Source organism: Lathamus discolor, chromosome 4 (assembly GCF_037157495.1).
Source record: "Lathamus discolor isolate bLatDis1 chromosome 4, bLatDis1.hap1, whole genome shotgun sequence".
NCBI lineage: Eukaryota > Metazoa > Chordata > Aves > Psittaciformes > Psittacidae > Lathamus > Lathamus discolor.
Window position 1 is genome coordinate 113040352 of NC_088887.1, and position 22785 is coordinate 113063136.

Here is a 22785-nt window from a genome sequence, read left to right on the forward strand (position 1 = left end):
GGAGCCAAATATACTCAGAAAATGGCACTTGGCCCTTCTTGGTGGAAAATAATATTTTATTTGGTATTATGATATAATTATAAGGATACCACTGTGGTGGCAATCATAGCATTCATTGTTACACCGCTGAGATCCAAATATCACACTTTTTCTCATTTGTTTAGTAACTTATATTTTTTGTAATAAGGTGGGAGAATTGAAATTCATCAGTCTTTCATAATACATTTAATTCTTGGGAATAAAAGGCCATCTTTTCAAGTCTTTAACCAAGCCAAATTTGTCATCCAAACTGACCTAGGAAAGGAGGGAGATCTAGCGGACTTGTTGCCTTTGTCTTTCTGTGCTGTGGTTTCTCCTCTGCCTGTTATGGATTTGCAAACAGAGCTGGCAGAGCTGTGAAGGCACTACCTCAGCACTACAAGGCACTTCTGGTCTTTGGTCATGGCTATCACAGTGGTTTCAAAAGACATTTCCATTACATCTTTGTGTATGCACAAACCATCATCTCCTTTGAGGAGTGGGTGTGCATGTTGACAGACCAGCAGTGGCAGTGCTTCCACTCCCTGCATCTCCTCTAGGATTTTTTTGGAAGTTCCTTGGTGTCTTTTCTCCTTACAAAAATAAACCACAGATGTAACACAGCTTGGCCCACCTAAGGACTTCAAAAGATGGCCCAGAGTAGCTGTTTCAGTCAGTAACTGCTTTGAATTGTTTTAAGTGGTGCTATAATTTGTTCCAAGTACACTGAGATGTATGTCACTCTTAGGGGGTATCCTATCCCTCTCCATCAGTGACTGATCCTACCCTCACGGCCGAAGCACTGGATCAGACCATTGCTGCATTTGACACAGTGGAGGATCTGCTCAAACACTTTAACCCGGACTCCTGGCAAGAAGATCTTGAGAATTTGTACACAGAGAGTGGCCACCATTATCGAGGCAGGAGCTACCATGACAGGAAGTCAAAAGGTAGGAAAAGACACTATATATATGATTTGGGGCAAGACCAGGATAGATCATAGAAATGTCCTTTGGTCAGGTATTTGATTCTGGTGCCCATGTTCCTGTTGGAGTCACAGGGCAAGTGTGACAATAAAAAATCAAGAATAATGAAATCAGGGATAAGCTATTTAATCCTTAATCATTTTCTGACTAAGATCTCGCCTGAGAAATCAGGCTGAAGACTGCCCATCGTTATGATGAACTCACAAATGAAAACATAAGCCCATGTGTAAAGGACAGATGGTTCTCAGCTTCACCCTCTTAAACATTGCTTTGTGTGTAAGACATGGGGCTCCTAATTACCTGCACTATCATCCTTCTTTAAATACCCTGCTTAGGGATCGTTCTCTGTTGAGTGAGGAATAATAATTTTTATCACATTGTGCTTAGGGAAGCATCTGGTGCAGACACCTGTATGTGCAGCTGGTTTTTCAGGATGTGAGCATCTCACTGGTTTTCATTATGTTGGCAGGGAACATTATTATGGTTTAACATCTTTGTAATTGAGCAAAGCACACATTCTGGGTTATGTTTCTTGTTTCCTTCTGCTAGTTCAAATCATCCACCAAATGGTAAAGCTAAGGGATGTTAAGATATAAGTACAAACCCATAATGATAAAGAAACACTATTTAGAAGTATGTCATGCTCTGAGGTAACCATGGGCTGAAGGGCCTGATGAAATAGCCCTATAAGTGCAAGAACAGATCTAGGAGGTCTGTTAGGGTTCTCCAGGATGACAATTACTGCAGTTTTCACAGGAGTTCTGGAGTGAAATATTTTATATGAGTTCTCCTGTTAGTATTGTCTTCCAAGTTATATATTCATATGCATTCTTCTTTATAACTTTAAAATTATAATGCCCAAATCACAGTTCTGATTCTGTGAAATTTAATATTTATTTGCATCTTAATTCCCATCCTCCCCATGTTAAGCATGTGCTGGGCAGGGAGAGAGGATTTTAATTCTATGAAATTTACTTGCTATTAAATTAAAAGGTTTTGATCTTAAAGAGATATATAAATTGCATCTGTATTAGGGAAAATGGTGTTGAGAAGTGTTCTGATGCCTTGAAACCCAATCACCCTATTGCTGAATTGTCTGGCCTGGTCTCTGCTTAGTTCTAGGCCAAATGTCATTGCTGGACATGAAACAGGAGCTGGCAGAGGCCAGCTGCCATTCCTGGTGATAGTTTGCTTTGACCACCTTGTATTGGAGAGAAAGAGATAAATAAATGGTAGGGATGTGGGCTGTCCCATAGATGTTGACCTCTGTGCAGTAGAAGGATGTCAGGCACATACAATGTATTGTTAGATGTGCAGCCAACTTGGTATACAGTTTCCAAGGCGCTTTGGCCATCTTTGGTTTTAGGGTCAGCACTTCAAAGGAATCTGCAATAAAGCCGTGTGTACCCCTCCAGTGAAAACTGAACCCTTTTATTCTGTACCTTTGTGGCACGTCCATGACAACAGCACATTTTGTGAAAAATGTCATGTACCTGCCACTGCATCACATCTGACATCAATTTGACCTCATTTAGGGGTATGTGAAACATGATTTATGTGTCCCTTATTCCCAGGCTGGATTTGACATAGAGAGACATGTATACAAACAAAATAAAGGGTCTGGTTTGATTTTAATAGAAGCTGATTAGAAACCTCAATACTGTACTGGTTCTGCTCTTCGGATTTCATTTGACTCTCAGATCATATTTGGCCTAGTAACCCATATATTTAAATGACCAAATATATGTGAAGTAGCATTTGCTGTTTTATTAGTGCAGAGTATGTAGGCTGAAGTTACTGATCTGATCTAGTAGTGCTCAGAAATTCAGATGCATAAAGTTTTCTCCATTTGGTGTAAATGTAATTCAGCTTCTTGCTTAACAGAACAGTGTAAAAAACATAAAGAGTTTTCCAGTTATTATTGTAACACTTGATTTAATAGGTTTTTTTGATTATTGTTTTGGTTACAGAAATAAGAATAAAAGTTTTAAAATAGTTTTTCTCGTCTTCAAACTACAGGCGAAATTCCCTGACTGTTAGCAGCTCTCTGGAAAAAAGTACCTCACCACAATCAGATACTTAAAAAAAGTCAGTTAAGAATTTTTACTTAGTCATAAACTTCTGGCAAGATTAAAGGCTTATTCTTGAATGATGTCAGGAGTAGGGAATAGCTTTAACAAGTCCTTAAATTATAAATGCTTGGTGGATTTTAAACACAGACACTGTGGATCTCTGGGGGATGTTTATAGGCAATAGGGCAACCTTGCAGCAAAGAGAGCAACAGATTATATCATCATTTATTTCAGATATCTATCGGTTTCTGCTTCCGGCTTGGGTTTCATTTTTTATCCTTAGTTGGAACAGCCCTGAGGCAGATAACAACAATTTGATGTAAGCTCTGCCTGTCTTTCACAGAGTTCTGAGAACATGTCGTATGTGTAGTATAAATGAATCTCTAATGATTTTGCTCCTATCCAACTCTCTGCATGTACCAAATTGTGCCACAAAATTGAGCTTACAAGGTAGTGTTGCTGAATGCCAATTCTGATTAAAGGGATATCTGATAAATGATATTTAAATGGTAAGTTTTCCTAATTTGGCAATCAATAATCTACAAAGTTAAGGATCAGGGTAAGGAAATAAGAAGTACAGTATTTTAGCGTAGCTGAAATTCAGAATCACAGAATAGACAAAGTGAGACAGCATCTCAGGAGTTTCCATAGTCCACCCACCCAGCTCAAGGAATGGTCACCAATAGCAGGTTGCTCTGGACCATGTCTAGTCAGGTTTTGCATATATCCAAGAATACACAACCTCTCTGGACAACCTATGTCTGACCACCGTCCAAACAAAGGAGGGGTTTTTGTTTTCTTTTAAACTTTTGAATAGGTTTTCCTATGTTACAAGTTGAGTCCATCCCTTCCTGTCCTTTGAAAGAAGATTCTGGCTCCATCTTCTTTACTCCCTTCCATCACAGATAGATCAATCCCTGAATACTTCCTGCAAGAACCTTAAAGATGAAAAGTGTGTTGATTAAATCTGTGTATAAATGATAACTCCATTCCATCTATAGAATCTGATCTCACACCTCTACAACACTGATGCAGCTCTATTGAGTTAAATGCATTTCTTTCTATTTACACTATTGAAGTGAGATATTGGTATCGGGTGTGTCTCGCTAATAATCACATGAACTCTGAAATGTAATTCTACATATGTTCAGTGAGGTTTACTATTAGCTGCTTCAGACTGGCAGAAAAGGAAGGGGAAGACACACATGCACATTTTCAAAATCCTCAAATGAGATGCCTTGTGTAAACTACGAACTACAGTATACACCTCCTTCATGAAAATACGACAATTAGATGTTTTACCCTTTGCAGCAGTGGTAAATATACTCAAAAAGTTTTGCTATCCATCGCTGCATTTTAGAAACTCTGAAAGTATGAATATTCAGCCTTAAGCTCATCCTAGGCTCTTAGGACAAAAGCAGGTCAGACCAAATAAAGTCCATCCTTTAAAAAAATTCCTTTTGCATTGCTGTAATATTTTGTAGCTGATCTCAGTGTCATAGTAATTTGGGTGCTACAAATATAAAACATCTCTATATCACTGGCTATTAGTTTATTTAATACTGTTCTTAGCAAGAAAACAGGTAGATATAAAAAACAGCCAACGTCTATAATTTTGTTGAACTTCTAGATTTATATTTTAGAGAGTCATAAGGTGCATTCAGATGCGTTAAAAGGAAAACTCTTGATCCTATAATTTAAATTTTTGAAAGCACCAATATATCTGCTTGACAATATCAGAATTCCTCAGGGATACTGTTGTAAACAGTTTCAACCATCAGTTAAACATCTAACTTTTCCCACGTGCTTGCTTGTATTTATCTGCTGTTGCTCATTTTGAAGTTTTACCTTGAACTGAAAAAGGCTTTATAGGTTTTGAAAGATCTCTGCCTGTGAAATGACTTGTCTGCAGATGCAGAAAGCAAAGAGAAAGTTCACTGTTCCTCATCACAGAAATGTCGAGGGGCTGGTACCTAGAGAAAGGGATCATCTTTATAAAAAGAATGGGGGTTTGTTGTTGGTTGGTGGTGTTGTTTTGTGGATTTTGAGGGGGGTTTTATTTGTTGGTTTGGGGTTTTTTGGGGGGTTGTTTATTTTTCAGGGTGGTGGGCTTTTTTGATTGATTTTGTGTTTGCTGTGGGGTTGTTTGGGCTTTTTTTTTACGAATAAATCTGGGGAGCAGGAGCACCTGTAGATAGATACATTCTTGTAATTAACAAGACTACACATGCCTCTGTGCTCATTTTCTTTTCTGGAAATAGTATGCATGAAGCCTTTGGCTATCAGAGGAAATTAATCAGGTGGGACATTCTTGCAATAACATCTGTCTGCAATGACAGGTTTACAGGTTAAATAAATAGACGCTGGCATAGCCACACTGTTCTCTAGAAGGGGAGTAGCAAGATGAGACCACAAGTCTGCATGGAATGTTTCTGCTGTCCAAACAGGTTCCCAAGATCAGACAAGTTTTGCCATGTCCTTAACAATAGCTTTAATTGTCACTACTTACAATGGTCTAGCAAGAAGTTAGAAGTTTAACTCAGGAACGTAATTTCTCAGGGGGCTGCAAACAGTGGCCAGTAAATGACTGCAAACATCCATGTACTCTTCCTTGAAAGGTTCTGGGATGGCTGCCAGCAAGTTTCAGTGCACCAGATAGAATGTCCAGGCATCACAAATGCTGAATGCCTGCTCATTCACAGGAAATGTGAATATTACAGGTACCTTCTCAAATACCTGCAAAGTATTCCCCAAACTTAAAAAAATAGTGTATTTCTTCCACTCATCTTCATCTGGGAGCCAGTTTGTCTGTTGCGTGCAAACTACACACATCCATTCATTTTACAATCATCTAATTCATATCTATACCTGTAGTCTTCCCCTTCTGCAACAAATGTGAATTTTCCCTCATGGTTTATGTGACATTCCTGTTGGTCACTGCAGTGAAAGCTTTTCTTATTAGACTCCTTTTTTAAAATGCTAGTGAAACTTACAGCAAATTATTTATTGCTGGAATAAGCTGCTCAATCCCATTGATTTCAATGAAGCTATGTCCATTTGTGACACTCATAGTTTGGCCTGCTTTTGCTACTTGACCCATACCACAGCTAATAATTGGTTTGCCAGTCTATAATAGGCCTATATATTGTGAACCATGTTTTACGTGGACAGTTATTATCCCACTGCAATTCTGATCTCTCATCCTCTAAAATAATAGTTGCTGTATTGACAAGGTTTGTTTTGGCATTGTGATTCTGTAGTAAATCCAAATTGCAGCATCTTTTCCCCAGCTCCCAAGAGAAAGATTTGGATATCTACCAAAGTTTTCAGGTAGATTTAACAAAGTACTTATTGTGGTATCATTGAGTATCTGCAGTGGAACAGTGAAAACCTTTAACTGCGTTGAAGACTAAAGGCCACAGTGCTTGGTCAACATTTACTATGGAGAATAATTTCATCAGTGCTAGTGCATTTAGGTGATTTAACCAGTGGAAGATGTAATTGTTTATCGTATGTATGACATTGCATTTTCCAATTCAAGTTCAACCACACCATAGCTTCAGTCAGCTACAGCGCTGCTCTGAATGAATGTCTTTGCTCTACCTGACACAGCCCTGACACACAAGTTTATGCTAGTGGAAAGTGAATGCTGGGGAGAAAGGGTTCAATGTATTCATAATTGTCTGTGAAATGCCATGCTTTATAGGAGGAAATTTTTAAACCCAAAAGTCAAAATTAAAACAGCAGCACAATCTTTGTCATAAACTAAGCCACACTTGAAGACACATGATAAGCTCTGGATCCCCACTTGACACACAATACTCCAACCATGCTACAGTTCCATCCCTTACTGATGCACAAAATATGAACAGGGGTAAGTGATTCCACAAGCTGTTGGATAATTTGTCCCAGCATTAGACCACCTCATGGTGATCAGTTTTTCTTAGAGCTCACTGAAATGTCCCTTGCTGCAACTTGAGATTTTTTGCCTTGTATTTTTGCTGTGCACATTCAAGAAGAGACTTCCTCCATGCTCCCAGTAGCACCTTCCAGATAGCCAAAGACAATTATTAGAACCCCCTCTAGTCTTCTTTCCAGACTAAAAAAATACAGTTCTCTCGCCTCACTGTGGCTGTTTTGGACCAGCATTTTAACCATCATGGTCACCTGCTATTGAGCCTCTGGTTTGTTCATCCTGTTCTGCTGGAGGGAACTCAAAACTGCACAAAGTACTGCAGATGCAGGTTCACAAGAGCTGAATGTATTCATCTCCCTCAACCTGCTGCCAAATTCTTCCTAATGCAGCTCAGCATGCAGCCTGTGTCACTGCAAGGCAGACAGCTGACTCATGTTCAACCTGATGTTTACCAGGATGTTAAAGCTTTTTTTTTTTGCAAAGCTTCTGCTTAACCAGTGTGTCCGCAGTCTGGACTGATGCATGGGGTTATTCCATGTCAGGCACAGGAATTTCCGTTTGCCATCACTGAACCTGATGAGGTTCTTGCCAGCACATTTATACAGACTGCTGAGATCCTTCTGAATGGCAGCCCTGCAGCACGTGAACAAATTCCCTTAATGTGATGTCACTGACAAACTTGATGAGGGTTCATATTATTCCATTGTTCTGATCAGTAGTGAAGATATTCAGCAGTGTTTACCCCAGCATTACTGACTGGGGAGCATGCTAGTAACCAGCCACCAGTTGTATTTGGAATTGCTGACCATTTTGCTCAAGCTTCTTATGCCTTCTGGTTATCTACCAAATTTGTAGTCCACCTATCCCATTATATCTCAGCAGTTTGGCTGCAAGTATGCTATGGATCACTGTCAAAAATCAGCAGATGACCCAGCAGATGACCGCTGATTTCACTTCATCCATCAAAAGAGTTATCTCATTATAGCAGAATCTCAGGCTGGTCCATCATTATTTGCCCTTGGTAAATATATTCTGGCTGTTTCCAGTCACCCTCTTGTCGTTCATGTGCCTGAATATGGCTTTCAGGAGAATTTGCCCCTTTATTTTACACTGGGATGAGGCTAGGCTGCCTGAATCCTTCTTGCCTTGCTTGTAGATGGCCTTGACATGTGGTATAAGAATACTGTGGCAAGGTGGCTACCATGTCTTACACCTCAGGTCTGGCCTGTGGCTGATACATGAAAAAAAGTGTAAAATATTCAGATATAGCAATGTTAGGGCCATGTATGAACTTGGAATAATGAAGTCTTAAAAGAAACCCTAACAGACTGCCTGTCTTTTTAAAATTAATCAGTGACCAGCAGCACAGGGTTTTTCTGGAATCTTTAAGGCTGTCCCTTCTTAAATAAAACTTGGTATTAGCTGCAATCCCTGATATCAGTCCTTTCCTCTGATTAAGATCAATGTTTCAAGGCAAGCACATACTATAGTACTATGAAATGGGGATGGATGTAGACATAGGATTTAAGGGGGAGGAGGGGACAAACAGTGCACCCCAACTTTCCAACTTACTGCTCCAATGTATTTTTTTATGTCTGCCTTGCCTTTAAATTGAAATCTGATGCAGACATTCTGTAATAACACTTTGAAATTATTTGCATCTAGTCTAGAGAACTTTTTAGTTCTAGTTTTAAATTAAGGACTCCAGTGGTTTCAGTCCTTATAAGAAAAGCAGTAGGATTTCACACCAATCACACCAAGGCTCGATTACATTTTAGTTACAGCAGTGAAGTGATGCGTAAAACTGACTGTACTGTAAAATCTCATTGTTATATGAGGAAATGGACTGGCTCCAGACAGTAAAACAATCCCAAGACAGGAAAAAAATGCATATTGAAGTTTTCAGCAGAGAGTTGTTCAGAGCAAAATATGTTCTTTTGTTGGGGCACTGCAAACCATGGACTAAAGCTAATTAGGCACTAGGAAGCGTTCTTGTGTATCAGTCTGATGCTATCAAAGTATAGTATGCCCTGTTCACAGAAGACATTATGTGCTCACCTTGTCCCACCACGCAGTGGATTTCTGTAGACCAGAGTCAAAAAGAGTGTAGGTGTTTATCTCCATATGAATTTTTGTGGAGAATGACTTGTGTATCTCTTAAACCCTTTATTCAGCCTTTCTTCCACTGCTTAAAGTTATTTTTATTATTTCAAGATCACTAAAATAAGACCTTTCTGCTATTGTATTTGTCCATTCCAGCTTGGACTCTGATACCTAAGATATGACAAAGTGCAGAGAATTCACATCTTAACTGATAACTTTAAGATTTGGGGTATCAAAAAATGCTAATAAGTCAGGATCAGAATGCCTTGAGAAGACACCAAGGAGAATTCATGCAATTTTCCACTGGAAAATTTCCCATAGATTTTTCAAATATAGTTCAACATATTAAAATACACTGAATGAAATGTATTTTGCTACCAGTTGATTACAGAATTCCTTAAAAATGCATCCAGAGAAAGTTTTGAGCCCTCACTGAAAACAACTGATTCCTTCATACTGCATAGAAAAAAAAATTACCCTAATTATGTGATTATTCCCTCATATGCTTCAAGCAAGCCAACAGCGCTCCACAGTACTGACTCAGCTACAGCCTAAGAGACCTTGCAAAGACTTCTGAAAGTCAACAAAATGAGGCTTTTGAAGGCTAGTGAACAAAGCCTTCCCTCCAGTGAAAGCCCTTTGCCAGGTCACCCCTTTCCATTTAAATGAAGTAGCTCAGGTACCGAAGCTAATATTTGTAACACTGTGATGAATATAATATGGTCTCTGCAGGAAAGCCCCCCCACCCTGGCTCTCTGAATGCAGGTGCTTTCCCTCTCTGCCAGTCTCATTACAAAGACTCATTTCTGTGTTGATAATGCATCAGTGATAATAGGTATCAGCTCAATGCAGGGACTATTGAGACGGAGGGGAAATTTCATCTGTGATAAATCAAGTTTATTCAGTCCCCTGGACATCTCCTGGACACAGATGTCAGTTCATGTGACCTGTGTCTGGGCCCTCTTTAATGACCAGTTTGTTATTGGAAGCCTTGTTTCCTACATTACTTCAGCTGAATTAAGGCTGATTTAAGCCTTTAAGAACTTTATTCTAACTGTATAGAGAGGCACCATCAGCAAATGCCATCCTAGTCCTTGTTCAGCCTGTCCTGATAGGAGCCTGCTCATATCAGTATCCATTCCTATGGATTGCTGCATGAGTGTGGATGATCCAGGCTTTCCTCTCAAGAATTTTAATTAATCATGAAGACACAAAATTATCTGCCCTCTTTTTACATTGGTTAATTTTCCCTTCATCTCAACTGGCTAAAATGAATAGTAGCCAGATACTTCTTTGCTATATTGGCAAGCAAAGCTGATGGCAAAAGTCCAGATGAGAACATTTAGAGTAGAGGGAAACACTTCCCTGTGAGAAGAATTAGCCTGAGACCCTGCAGTGAGAAGGGGTGGCTTTGGAGAATGGTGGTAGACAAGAAAATATCATCTGTTAAAACAAAGAAATCAATATTCTCTGGACTTGTAAGTCTTGGCTGTGGACATTTGGAGTGTATTTTTCTCCCAGTGCATGAGTATACCAGCAGCCCCATTGATTTTGTGCTTCTATCAGGAGGATGATCTATACCTCTTCTGAAGAGATGTTAGCTCTCTGGAGAGAGCCACTGGGATTTCATGGTAAGACGTATCACAATTGCTATAAAATCACAATTTATCTGCTAAATTTCCATTGACTAACACCTTGCCAGAAAAGTGAAGCTGCAGTGATTTTCTATAATAGTACTTGTGGCATTTACGAGTTGCATCTTGCGTATCTGCCTTGTGAATATCTCCATGCCAGAATGTAAAGATGCATGATATTTACAAATCACTGCTTTTTCCACAGTTTTCTTTGTGATGTTGACAAGGACTGAGTCGCAGAGGTGGCTTTGTGGAAGGTTTTCAAATGCTTATAGTAAAACAAATGCGTATGTACTATCAGGACCAGAAATGGTGTTGACCTATTAAACATGCCCATGAAAATATATGTTCACCAACATTACACCATTATCTCATTTCTCATTTAAACAGTTCCTATTTTCCTGATGATATTTTTATTAGCAAATACTGTTTGGGGTGGGAACTCGACACCAGTTGACATGTCCTCCAGTCCTGAATGAATTCCTGAGCTTTTGAACACTTAGTTGGTGGACAGAATCATAAGGAAAAGAAGAAAGCAGAAAAGGAGAGAAAAAAGAACTCTGAAAACTTCTAGAGAAATGAAAGCCATTAAATTTGTTACTTTTATCTGTGTTACAATCATGGAAAATATATATATGGATGGGGGGGGTTATTTTGTTTTAGGTTTACAAGCTAAAGCTAGAAACAGCACTTAAACTCACAGTATAGTCTATAAGTTATTTTTATGGTTGGCTTTACTGCTTGTTTACATGACATATCTCACAGAGAATACCAGGCATTTAAACATCAACCAACTACTGGCATTCAATGAAGCTCATTAGTTTTAATTGTATTTATTTGTATGCCTATTATAGTAACATTTACCAGCTGATATTAATATTGCTTAGATTGATTTGACCATCTAAAAGAGAGTTACCTAGACTCTATCCATAAACAATACAGACAGGCAACTTTAGAAAGCAAGTCATGCCACCTGTCCTAAATGCCCTTGTGAGGAAGGGATGAATCACTCTCCAAAGACCTTTCTGTAATAAGCACAGCAATAGCATTGTTTAAAGTGCTCCCTTTTGAATGCCAGCAGTTAGGCAGAAGGAGTAATGCCTGTAATAACAAAAAAAAAAGCTCATCATCCAAGTAAGCCAGGTATAAGCAGAGGGGGGAAAAGAGTAGCAGAGAGAAAATGTCTTACCCAAGGATCCAACAGATCAGTGACAAAGCAAATAAAATAACCAGCCTTTAGCTTTCAGGCAAGCCTTCCCTTCACCTTCATAGCCAGTGTGAGCTCTGCTCTGGGAGTCAGTGGGCGCAGGATGAGAGCCTGGATGGCCACCTTTAATGATTTAAAATTGGTGGGTTTACGTCTGTCTGTTTGGAAATCACTGCTATATTTCACAAATTTTCTAACTAGTGTCACACCACTTGTTTTACTGACTGCCTAGGGGGTGGTTCAAACCAGAGGACTGTCCCACTCAAACCTTACTAATGAAACTTCTTTTGCATTGCAGTTGACCTGGATAGGTTGAATGATGATGTGAAACGTTACAGCTGCACTCCGAGGAACTACTCTGTCAATTTAAGGGAGGAACTGAGGCTGACAAATGTTGTTTTCTTCCCCCGATGCCTCCTTGTCCAGCGCTGTGGAGGAAACTGTGGCTGTGGGACTGCAAACTGGAAATCCTGCATGTGCATGTCAGGGAAAACAGTGAAAAAATATCATGAGGTATTTTCACTCTTTTTATTTTCTTTGGTACTTCATTTGGGTTTTTATTGCCTGCATGTATTCTGAAGGCTTTTCTCAGGGCCATGTATGGCAGAAAGGCCTGATTTTAAGTACGTTTAATATTAACATCTTTGTTGCCACAACATCACTGAGCAAATTGTATTTGGAAGTGGTGAATGAGCAGAGTGGAAAGAGATTATATATATATGTTAGACAGGAATGTTAACAGGTATTTATGGATAAGTTGATTTAGAACTTTTGCCACCTATCTGTGTGTATGCTACTACAGCATCCTCCTGAGCTTTCTTTCAAGAATGAGGCTTATTTTGGACTGATTTTTCCCAGAAAAGGACTGATACAATATGAATATATATACCATTGGAAATACTGTTTTTAGTAACATAGAGACGTGTTGCTTGAGACATTTGATTGCACTTCCTCTTGTTTTGTGCTACCTCGTCTTAAACCGTGCTTGGAAATGACAGTTAAGTCACTTGTAAACTGTTTTCTCTCCAGATTTATTACCTGTAGGAAACAGCTGAATCTTTCAGCCTTAGATTCTTTCCCAGTCAGCATTTTTTTTAAAAGACTTTATGTTTGCATAAAAGCAAAGTCCATTATAATATTTAAACAGCATGTAGTGACAGGACAAGGGGGAATGGCTTTAAACTGAAAGAGGGCAGATTTAGATTAGATATGAAGAAGAAATTCTTTACTGTGAAGGCAGTGAGACACTGGAACAGGTTGCCAGAGAAGCTGTGGATGTCTCATCTCTGAAGTATTCAAGGCCATGTTGGACAGGTATTTGAACAACTTGGTCTAGTGGAAGGTGTCCCTGCCCATGGCAAGGGGTTGGAAATAGATGATCTTTAAGGTCCCTTCTAACCCAAACCATTGATTCTATGATTCTGTGATTTATTTTTCATCCATCCAGAACAAATTTAGAGAGGAAAGAAACAAGGAAACAGCTTTGTATCTTTTTGCTTCTAAGTCAATATTTTCAGAACCAGTGTGAGCAATGTTTACCAAAGTGAACATATCTAGGAAAGTTACTTGATATTATCTTTTCAGTTGTCTGAAAATAGGTGGGTGCATGCCATTCTGACTTAATTTCTAACATACATCTCTTACAAGAACCTGATTTACCACTTGGCTTAAGTCTCAAGTGAAAATTAAAGGCATTAACTTGGGAGACACTATGGCTGCAATAGGAGGCGGCCATTGAAGGTCAAACCTTTGCCTTGCTGTATGTGGTTAATCTTTTCCAAGGGAAGAGATTTTTTTTATCACAATTAACTGCAGAATACAGCATCAGCTAGGGCTACAGAATAGTTAATAGTTTATCTAATTTTAAACAAGATGCAGCGGATGACCCTGGTAATTACAGAGCAGAAAGTCTTATCTCAGTGGTAGAAAAGTTAATTAGAAAAAAAATTAATAGTATAAACCACTTAGATGACTATGAACTGATAAAATGAACTCAGAATGCCTTATGTATGAATAAATATTTATACAGAACAACATTGTACAAGAATGCTAAAAGACCTGGCATTTCCTTCAGAGAGCAACCAGACAAGATCGTACATGGATTAGAAGATGGTTAAGAGATAACGAGCAAAGAGGTTGAAGAAATGCACACTTTTCTACATAGGAAGTGGCTATCTCTGGGTGCCTCCAGCACACGGATTAAGTGCTGTTTCATGTATGATCAATCTGGAGGGAGGTGAACAGAAAGGTGGCAAAAATGACAGCTAGCACAGGAGATAATACACTTGTAACAGCAAAGAAGGCTATGAGGGACTTCAGAAGGCCTATGTAACTACTTCTAAATGCAGTTGAGAAAAGCATCAGGCGTTAGGATGAGTAGTCTGAACTATTCTTGTAACACTGGGTGTGTGAGGGGAGGAGGGAGAAATAAAGGGTGAAAGCTGACGTAAAAGTTGAATAATGAATCACTGTGAAGACCTTCAAGAAAATAGTTGTTTAGTGCAGTGATGATAGGGAAAAAGGAAGTGACAGTCTTCGCAGAAATAAAGGTGAACAAGAAGTAATACAAATATGATGGCATGCTTAAATTGGTGGGGTACTTATACTGGGGTTTTGACCACTGATGCTTAAAAGGATACAGGCAGGAGCAGAAAATATGTATAGAAAAAGAAAAAACACATCAAGAAAAATATGGGAGAAGATATACATTAAGAACATATGTAAGGAAAGTGGCTCAAAAGTTTTGGATAATTTAATATAGAAAAAAATGGGAATTAGGAGACAGTGAAAGAAAAGAAAAGAAAAAAGAAAAGAGAAAAGAGCAAGAGAGATTGAAAGGAAACTAATTCATATATTTCAACCCTTAAATATAAGTGGCACATAATTCAGAAGGATTCTGAGAGAACTGGGAGTAAAATATAAACTAAAGAATCGTTGGTCACATCTGTATCAGAATTTAAGCGAACTATTGACAGTAGCCAGGAGAAAAAAAAATTATTATAAACATGTTATCAAGTACTTACTTTTCTATACTATGTTTGGGAGCATGTGGTGCTGGGGCACCAGAATATCACACTGACCAGGTATTGGTCAGATCCAGGATGTCATGACTTTTGACCACCACAAATTAAACACTAAATTCAGAAAATTCAATATTCACACTAATATATCACTGCTAATTTATTTCATTACTCCTTTGTTCTCTGAAAACCGTACGAATTCAAGACAGTGTTTCAGCTTTAACATTAAATGGCTTTTGTAAATTTAAATTTAAGCTTAATCCCTTAGGGATGAATTAACAGCTCACTGAGCAGAAATTTAGCCAAGTGGCTCCCATTAACATGAGTGGAAGTCATGCAGTTAAATTCACATATGACATACTAAAGATGTGTCCATTAATTTTAGTCCAAAATATTTTTTACTTTATTATTATTATTAGCCACACACAGCTAATCAGTTCTATTCTTTATCATCCTTAGGCACTTAACACTAATTTTATTTAAATGCCTCCCAGTAAAGGCACTGAGGAGGGGCATTTCAACATGCCGGGTTTAGAACCGTGGAGTTGGTTTACACTTTTTGAAGCCAATTTGAAGTACACTAACTGTAACCAAAAAGCCCTTAGTTGCATAATGGAGGTTAGAGCTTCATACTTTATGAAGGCCTCACTGTTGTTAATTTGGTTAAAAATCTCTGCCTTCTGCTGCAGGAGCATGTAGGGAAGATTCAAACACAAGTCTCAATTTCATTGATTTACTTGCAAAAGACACCAGAAGGAAATGTAAGGTAGTGGAGCAAAGAAAGTGTTTGTAGCAGCTGAAACTGAATCTTGTAGATCCCAGATCACTTCTCTTGCCGGGCTGATTTTGCCTAACTGCTGTCTTGGAGCTTTATCTACTGAGCTCCTGGACCTACCAGAGTAGTTTGTCCTGCACATTAATGTTCTTGTCCTAAACAGTAAAAATGCAACTGGGAATCACTTACAAGTTGTCTGGCATTTCTGGGCTACCGAATATTTCTGGATGAGAAAGACAGGCAGGCAAATCTTCCAGAAGTAGTAAGCTCCTTTTTGAAGCCTTTCGACCACTTTGTGGTCAGTGCCTTGCAGTGCTAGAGTAGCTGCATGCCAGCAGCTGTGGGGACACTAATGCTTAGAGTATCCATTGACAGAGAGGCTTCTAGTCCCGAAATTTCAAGGTTATCTTCTCCTTATGCTCTTAATATTTTTTAGTTCCTCACTAGTTCCTGTTCAAAGCCTCACACTGTACTCACCACCAAGCACTCCCTCCTAGTATCTCAGGACTAATAGCTGTCACATGTAGCCTTTAATTTCCCCAAGCTGTGAGTGCTGCTCCAGTTCCCTGAACAGACTGTACAGCTCATTCCTGCCATGTCCAATTGTAAGAAGTAATGCAACAGCAGGGAAAATGGGAAAATGAGAATGCCATGGTAAGAGGTATCTTTTTCTTTATTTCCCTAGGAAATCTAGTAATGGGATCTCAGGTCTTTTCTGTAACCTCGAAGTTTGCCATAACTTTGCCAAAACACTCAGCAGTTTCCAGAAGTAAACAGGTTCATAACTTGAGTAAACAGACAGTTTTATGGGAGGGGGAGCTGCAGGAGTTTTGTGATGCTGTGTGATTTTTCCACGGCTTCTGTGTTTGCTTGAGATCACAGCTCATGCACAGATACTCATGACTTACCAGATAGTGTCACGAACCCCACAAGCCAAACAGGCCAAGTGCTGGCAGTGTCTCAAAACCCATCTCAGCACGGTCTACCATAAGTGATACTGAGTTATGTAGCAGGGCTCATGAAAGGGAATGACAAAGCAATACATCAAAATGGCTGCAGCACACCTTAACCAAATGCTCACATCTACTGTTGTCCAACTTGCTAAAGGGGAGCTGAAATGAAAGTGTGTTTTCCGTTGCAGTGCTTTTCTTTGGAAATGCCTGAAGTCTGTTTTTAAAGAGAATGAAACTCTAAACCTGGGTAACACCCAGCCCAAAGGAGGTGTGGGGGAGCTGAAGCCAGGACTCGGTTCAGCTCAGGCTGTGGCTGCGCCATCAACCTAGCACGCACATACCTCCAAGAAACAAGAAATCAGTTTCCCCATCTCATTGCTGTAACTGATGAGATGTGAAATGAGTTTCCATGAGGAATAAATGCTCTTAAGGTAGCAACCAGAATTTGTCAGAGTGTATAAACCTCCACAAACACAGTGCTGAGCAGCACAGCTAAAAGGCATATAAAGAAAAAAGCAAATGGTGAAAGTGATTGCATCTTTTACCTACTTGTTCTTCCTGTAAAGACCGATTCATTTTTCACTTTCTATATGGTGAATAGAAGCGTCCAATAGAATTTCAACCCTTTTTAAATTGTTACGTGTCTCTCCCGTTTTGACTGGAACTTGTCTGGTGCCTTCACAGGACATACATGCAGTTAATTGTCAATGACAAAGTCTGGCTTACTATTAGGATAGCTATATCATAACCTCTTGCTGCCCTGAAAGAGATAGCAGTGCCGTGGAGACTTTTTTATTGTTATTGTGGGTATTTTTTAACTTTTTTCAGAGAAATGGGAAGCAAACCTTAAGGAAGCACCTGAGAGAGCAGACAGTAATTCTCACCCTGTCACAAGGAAATACAAGATAACTGCACAAAAATCATTTAAATACTGCTGATACAAAAAGGGAAATTTGCTAAGGTTTTAAATAAAGCAGGCATCATCAAACCAGTCTATAAGGAATATGATCTGATTTTGTATGTCCTGGAGTTGACAGTACGTGTATAAAGGAGATAAAATGTTGTTATCGTAATAAAGGCACAGAATTACACTGACAAAAAAGTTAATGTATAGAAACGCTATATAAGAAACAGCAATGGGATTAATTTGGAATGCAAATACAAGGAAACAGAATGAGTCATAAATGACTGCTAGGTCAGAGGATGAGCACAGAGAGCACAGAAGTGCAGTGAAAGAAAGAAGGTTCATTTTTTGCTAAAATTAAGGTTCTTGGAATGACATCTGGAAGTTAGGCAAGTGAGACATCCTGCAATACGTGTCTGGGCAGAGTGGCAATTTGGGAAGGGGAAACCCTTGCATCTGGTCAAAAAGCAATAGTTGGAGCCATGATGTATGACAAGATCATCAAAAGTGAGAGTCTTGATGGCACATATATCAAAAGCATCATAGCTTTAGTGACTGTTTCAGATGCCTGAATTTTAAGCCAATTAATTTTTTCCCCATCTTTCCTGTGTTAAAATCAGGTGTTTCTTATTCATACAAAAAAAAAATTGAATCAATAATCCCATTTACATTTAATAAGCTTTTAGTTCGAATTCTACCACTGATCAGCAAACTTTTTTTTTTTTTGTGATATCCTATAATCACAACTGGTAAGAAAGAATAGAGTTTAGGGTCTGTGTCGTTATTTTAGGCTATGCTACTACTAGAATAAAGGTCCTTATGCTAAATTATGAACCACATTCCCATAATGCTTGGTTTCTTATGCTTGGAGCACAGCTAAACTATGAGTGACCTTTGGATTAAATAACTTTCAAAAATTGCAGAGTAAGGTTTTTCATCTCTATCAAAATTTGGATCTGTGTTGAATGTTTTACACTTTTGATGCTTCCTCTTTCATGAATCTCAGACAAATATAATTTGTTTTTCATGCTAGAACGATGGTATTTTTAGATGAGCAGAAGGAGATTAGATAATGCTGCATAGCAGGATTTTAAAATAAGTTCTGCAAAGTACAAGTTTCACTGTCTAAAATAGCACCCAGAGTTGCTCTCCATCCTGTCACTGAAATATGAAGCTAACCAGAAATTTGCTAAGCCAAGTTATTGACTATCTGTTGTCGTCTTAAGTTAATAATTATTAAAAAAAAAAAAAAAGATAATTTTTAAATGGGACTTGAGATTTCTATTGGTGTTTAAACTACTGGTCAAGAATTTAACAGAGAATGTTACTGTTGCTCCTAATAAATAAAGTAAATGATAATGAGGAAGAAATGGATATGAGCAACTGGATACCCTTTTTTATCATGATTTTTGAAAGTATTACTGGGTTTCCTATTACTCCTTGCTTCTTATTAAAGCAGAAATCATCAGTCATGGACTGTCATGGCTAAATATTTTCTGAGTTCAAAGGTAAATGACACATGGCAAGGGACATCAGTGAGTGCTCGAGGGAGTGGTTCACCTCATCTGACTCTACCCATCTAAAGCTGCAAGTCCAAGCTTTAGGCTCCTTTCCTAATTATCAGAGCTAGCACCACCAGTGATGGGTGTTTGAGGTGAATTGTTCTCTGGAGTCACCTCTTTATTGCTGCTTCTACTGGAGAAATACCAGGTATGGTTCAGGGTGAACAGGTTATCTCCATCTGGGTCCTTTCCCCTGCAGTCATTGCTGCTCTGCTCTCCAGACCCCTGATCATGAAGTGCTCTTACAGATTTGCTGAGATTAGAGGGGCTGCCTGTGTTCCAGAGGCCCCTGAAGAGCACCCTTCTGCCCCAAAGCAAGACCCAGACTTGTGCTGTATACTTTCTGGAAAGGCAGCTACGGTTCCTTGCAGGGCTGTCCAAGCAATGAGTGAACCTGACTTAAACAAATGTGCCCTAACTCCATTTTGAGTTTTTCTGGCTTCAGCTTCTGGGTGCTGTGTTTTGTGATGGCTTTTCCCTCTCATTTAAAGAGTGTTTCAGAACCTGACATACACATTCAATGCACGATCAATGTGCAAGATTCTTGGCAGGGAAACCCATGTAAGCATTTATTTATGTTTTCTTCACCACCACCCCCAGGGAAAATTATGCAGTAGTCACAGTCACTTCACCTCAAAACCTCTCAGATGCTCAGGCACATCTACAGAGTAAAATGCCGTCCAGCGTATTGGTGCGCTTCTATGGACCTCTTTGCACAGTAAATGCTGCAAGGCCCTGATACTTTTTTTTGCTCTACCTGTATCTATTTTGCACTACCAAATCCGGTATTTTGTCTTTTTTTTTTAATTGCTTTAATACTTTTATGACCATAATTAATTCAGTGTTTGATGGGGGGGATATGGCTGTAGTTATGTACTCTGTGTGAGGCAATGATTTGAACAACCAAGGCACCACATTCTGGTTTGTAGTGACAGATACTGCTCCTTTAATTTGAAAACTGCAAGGTTATTTATTTTTGCCCACATAAAACAAACTTTCTGAGCATTCCAGATCTTCTTCACATCCATATTTTCTGCTATTGATCCAATCAAAAAAAAGAGCAATAAAATTTCTGAACAAAATTTCTTTGAACTGTTTTCATTAATTCAGTAGTTCCTCACCTTCCAAGGACCTGACCAGGTAATGAATAAACAGAAGCTATTTTCAGAATAAAGAGTTTTCTTTCAGCTACTCTAGTCACAAGAAATGGCCTTACTTCCTGATTCTTTTCAATTCCCTTGTATTTAGCTGGAACTAAAACTATTAGATGGAAGCTAGGTGGAGAGCTTCGAACATCAGTTCTGTGGTCATCTATTAAAGCTCTACAGAGGGATCTGGATGGGCTGGATAGATGGAATGTGGCCAAATGCATGAGGTTCAACAAAGCTCAGTGCTGGGTCCTGCATTTGGGTCACAACAACCCAATGCAACACTACAGGATTGAGGCAGAGTGCTGAGAAGATCCCAGAGGAAAAGGACCCTGGGGGTGTTGGTCGACAGCCAAATGAACATAAGCCAGCTTGTGCCCAGGCAGCCAGGAAGGCCAGCAGCATTCCGGCCTGTATCAGAAATAGTGTGGCCAGCAGGACCAGGAAAGTAATCCCCCTGTACTCGGCACTGGTGAGGCTGCACCTCAAATCCTGTGTTTAGTTCTGGGCCCCTCACTACAAGAAAGACATTGAGGTGCTGGAGCAGGTCCAGAGAAAGGCAAGGAAGCTGATGAAGGGTCCGGAGCACAAGTCTGATGAAGAACGGCTAGGGAAACTGGGGTTGTTTGGTCTGGAGAAAAGAAACTCAGGGAAGACCTTGTCAGTGTCTTCAACTACTTGAAAGGATGTTGTAGCGAGGCAGGTGTTAGTCTCTTCTGCGAAGTAACAAGCGAAAGGACTAGAAGAAATTTGCACCAGGGAAGGTTTAGGCAGGATATTAGGTAAAATTTCTTTCCTGAAAGGGTTGTCAGGCACTAGAACAGGCTGCCCAGAGAAGTGGTGGAATCACCTGTGTGTATTTAAAAGACATTTAAACGTGGTACTTAGGGACATGGTTTAGTGGTGGACTTGGCACTGCTAAGTTAACAGTTGGCCTTGTTGATCTTAAAGGTCTTTTCCAATCTCAGCGATCTTATAATTCTGTAATTTCAGCTGTGTTCAAACACTGTTTTCCATCTTGTCTGGGGAAGTGCCTGCAAATTCATTTTTCTGCTCTTATCACCAAAGCCCATATACTGTGCTCATGTTTCTGAACATAAAACACAGGGAAAATCCGCAAGCTGTCAGGAGGTCTGTTAGCTTAAATACAGCCCACATCTTTGCTCTCATCCCATTGCATACTTTCATTTGCTCTCAATTGAAAAAAAGCAGACCTACCTTCCCAAAGTGACAATCATCTGAATTTGCCAGGTTTTGATGAAAGGCTTCTTTAAATAACGAATTTTATCATAGGCTCAGCAGCAGCAGCTGTACTTGATTTTAAAAGTTTATTTTCTTTAAAAAAAGTATCTTTGAAGATCCAGTCTATTTTCAGCTCTGTAATAACTGCAGGAACTTGATTGGGTTCAGTTCCTCTGGGTTTTTTGATGACATGGTACAGTGAATTGTCCTGGTGTCCATCAGGATTTCTTGCATATATTGAGGCAGTCAGTGTTTGAAATCTCCTTGTTCTGCTCCCCATCAGTAAATAAGTAAGTCCAGAAGGGAAAGGACCATATAATGTCACTGGTAGTTTTTCTACTGGTGTGTTGCAGAGCCTTGAGCAAATCAGTTTCAGATTCCCCTTCTATACACGTTTGACAATGATGCATATCGTTCTGTGCAATGTTCTGTGAGATCTGGGAAGAAAAATGCAGTGTGAGAGTTATTGTTCTAAGTCTTAACTCATTTGTTTTACCTAATCCAAACTAGTATTTGAGCTTCAGGGCAGAAATTGGAAATTAATATCTCTTTTGTTAAACTACTGTAGGCCCATCAACAGCAAACTAATGAAACAGCAGATTTCCCCCCTCAATCTGCACCACCATATGTGTGGAGGTATTCACTCTTTCACAGCAACTCAACCTCCAGCGGTGGGCTTGCAGAACATACCCTGCAAACTGCCATCTTCCTCAGCTCTTTCCAGTCCATGTTGTTTCAGTCAACTGTGTCTAGTTCCATACTTACACTGTCACAGAAGATAAGATAGGATGTTTCTGGTTTCCATATAACCAAAGGCATTTTAGAATTTGAAGTTAGAGGAAGTTGCTGGGGCCTTGTCTTGTTAATTTTGACTGTCCTCAAGGTTTCTGCATTCTCTTAGGGCAATCTGCTCCAGTGTTTAACCACTTTTAGTATTTTCTTTCATATACCCAAATAGGATTCTTTTTGTTGCAATAGAAACCTGTTATATGATGTATATTTCCATAGGAAACAATTTTTTGATTAGTTGAGGTTTTTCCTTTTTTTTTTTTTTTTTTAGATTATTCACAGTAAATTCTTAAGAAATAATTTAAATTAAGGCAGAGATTTTTAGGATAAGCCAACAAAAGTCAGATTTCAGAGAAACACAATGAGATCTGGCACATATTTTGAACAAGCTCCATTCATCTCCTTCTGCCTCACACAGTCATTTCAGTTTTGGTCCAATTCTAATGATATGTGCTT

General features: G+C 39.2%; 1 protein-coding gene across 4 annotated transcripts in view; it reads left to right on the forward strand.

Annotated features, from left to right (window-relative positions):
* Positions 1–22785, forward strand: part of PDGFD (platelet derived growth factor D) — a 144748-nt gene that overhangs the window by 115675 nt on the left and 6288 nt on the right. For all 4 annotated transcript variants that reach the window (XM_065678681.1, XM_065678679.1, XM_065678682.1 and 1 more), the window contains 2 exons: positions 767–968; positions 12235–12449. In XM_065678681.1, the coding sequence (XP_065534753.1) occupies positions 767–968; positions 12235–12449 (417 nt within the window). The remainder of the gene's footprint in view (positions 1–766; positions 969–12234; positions 12450–22785) is intronic.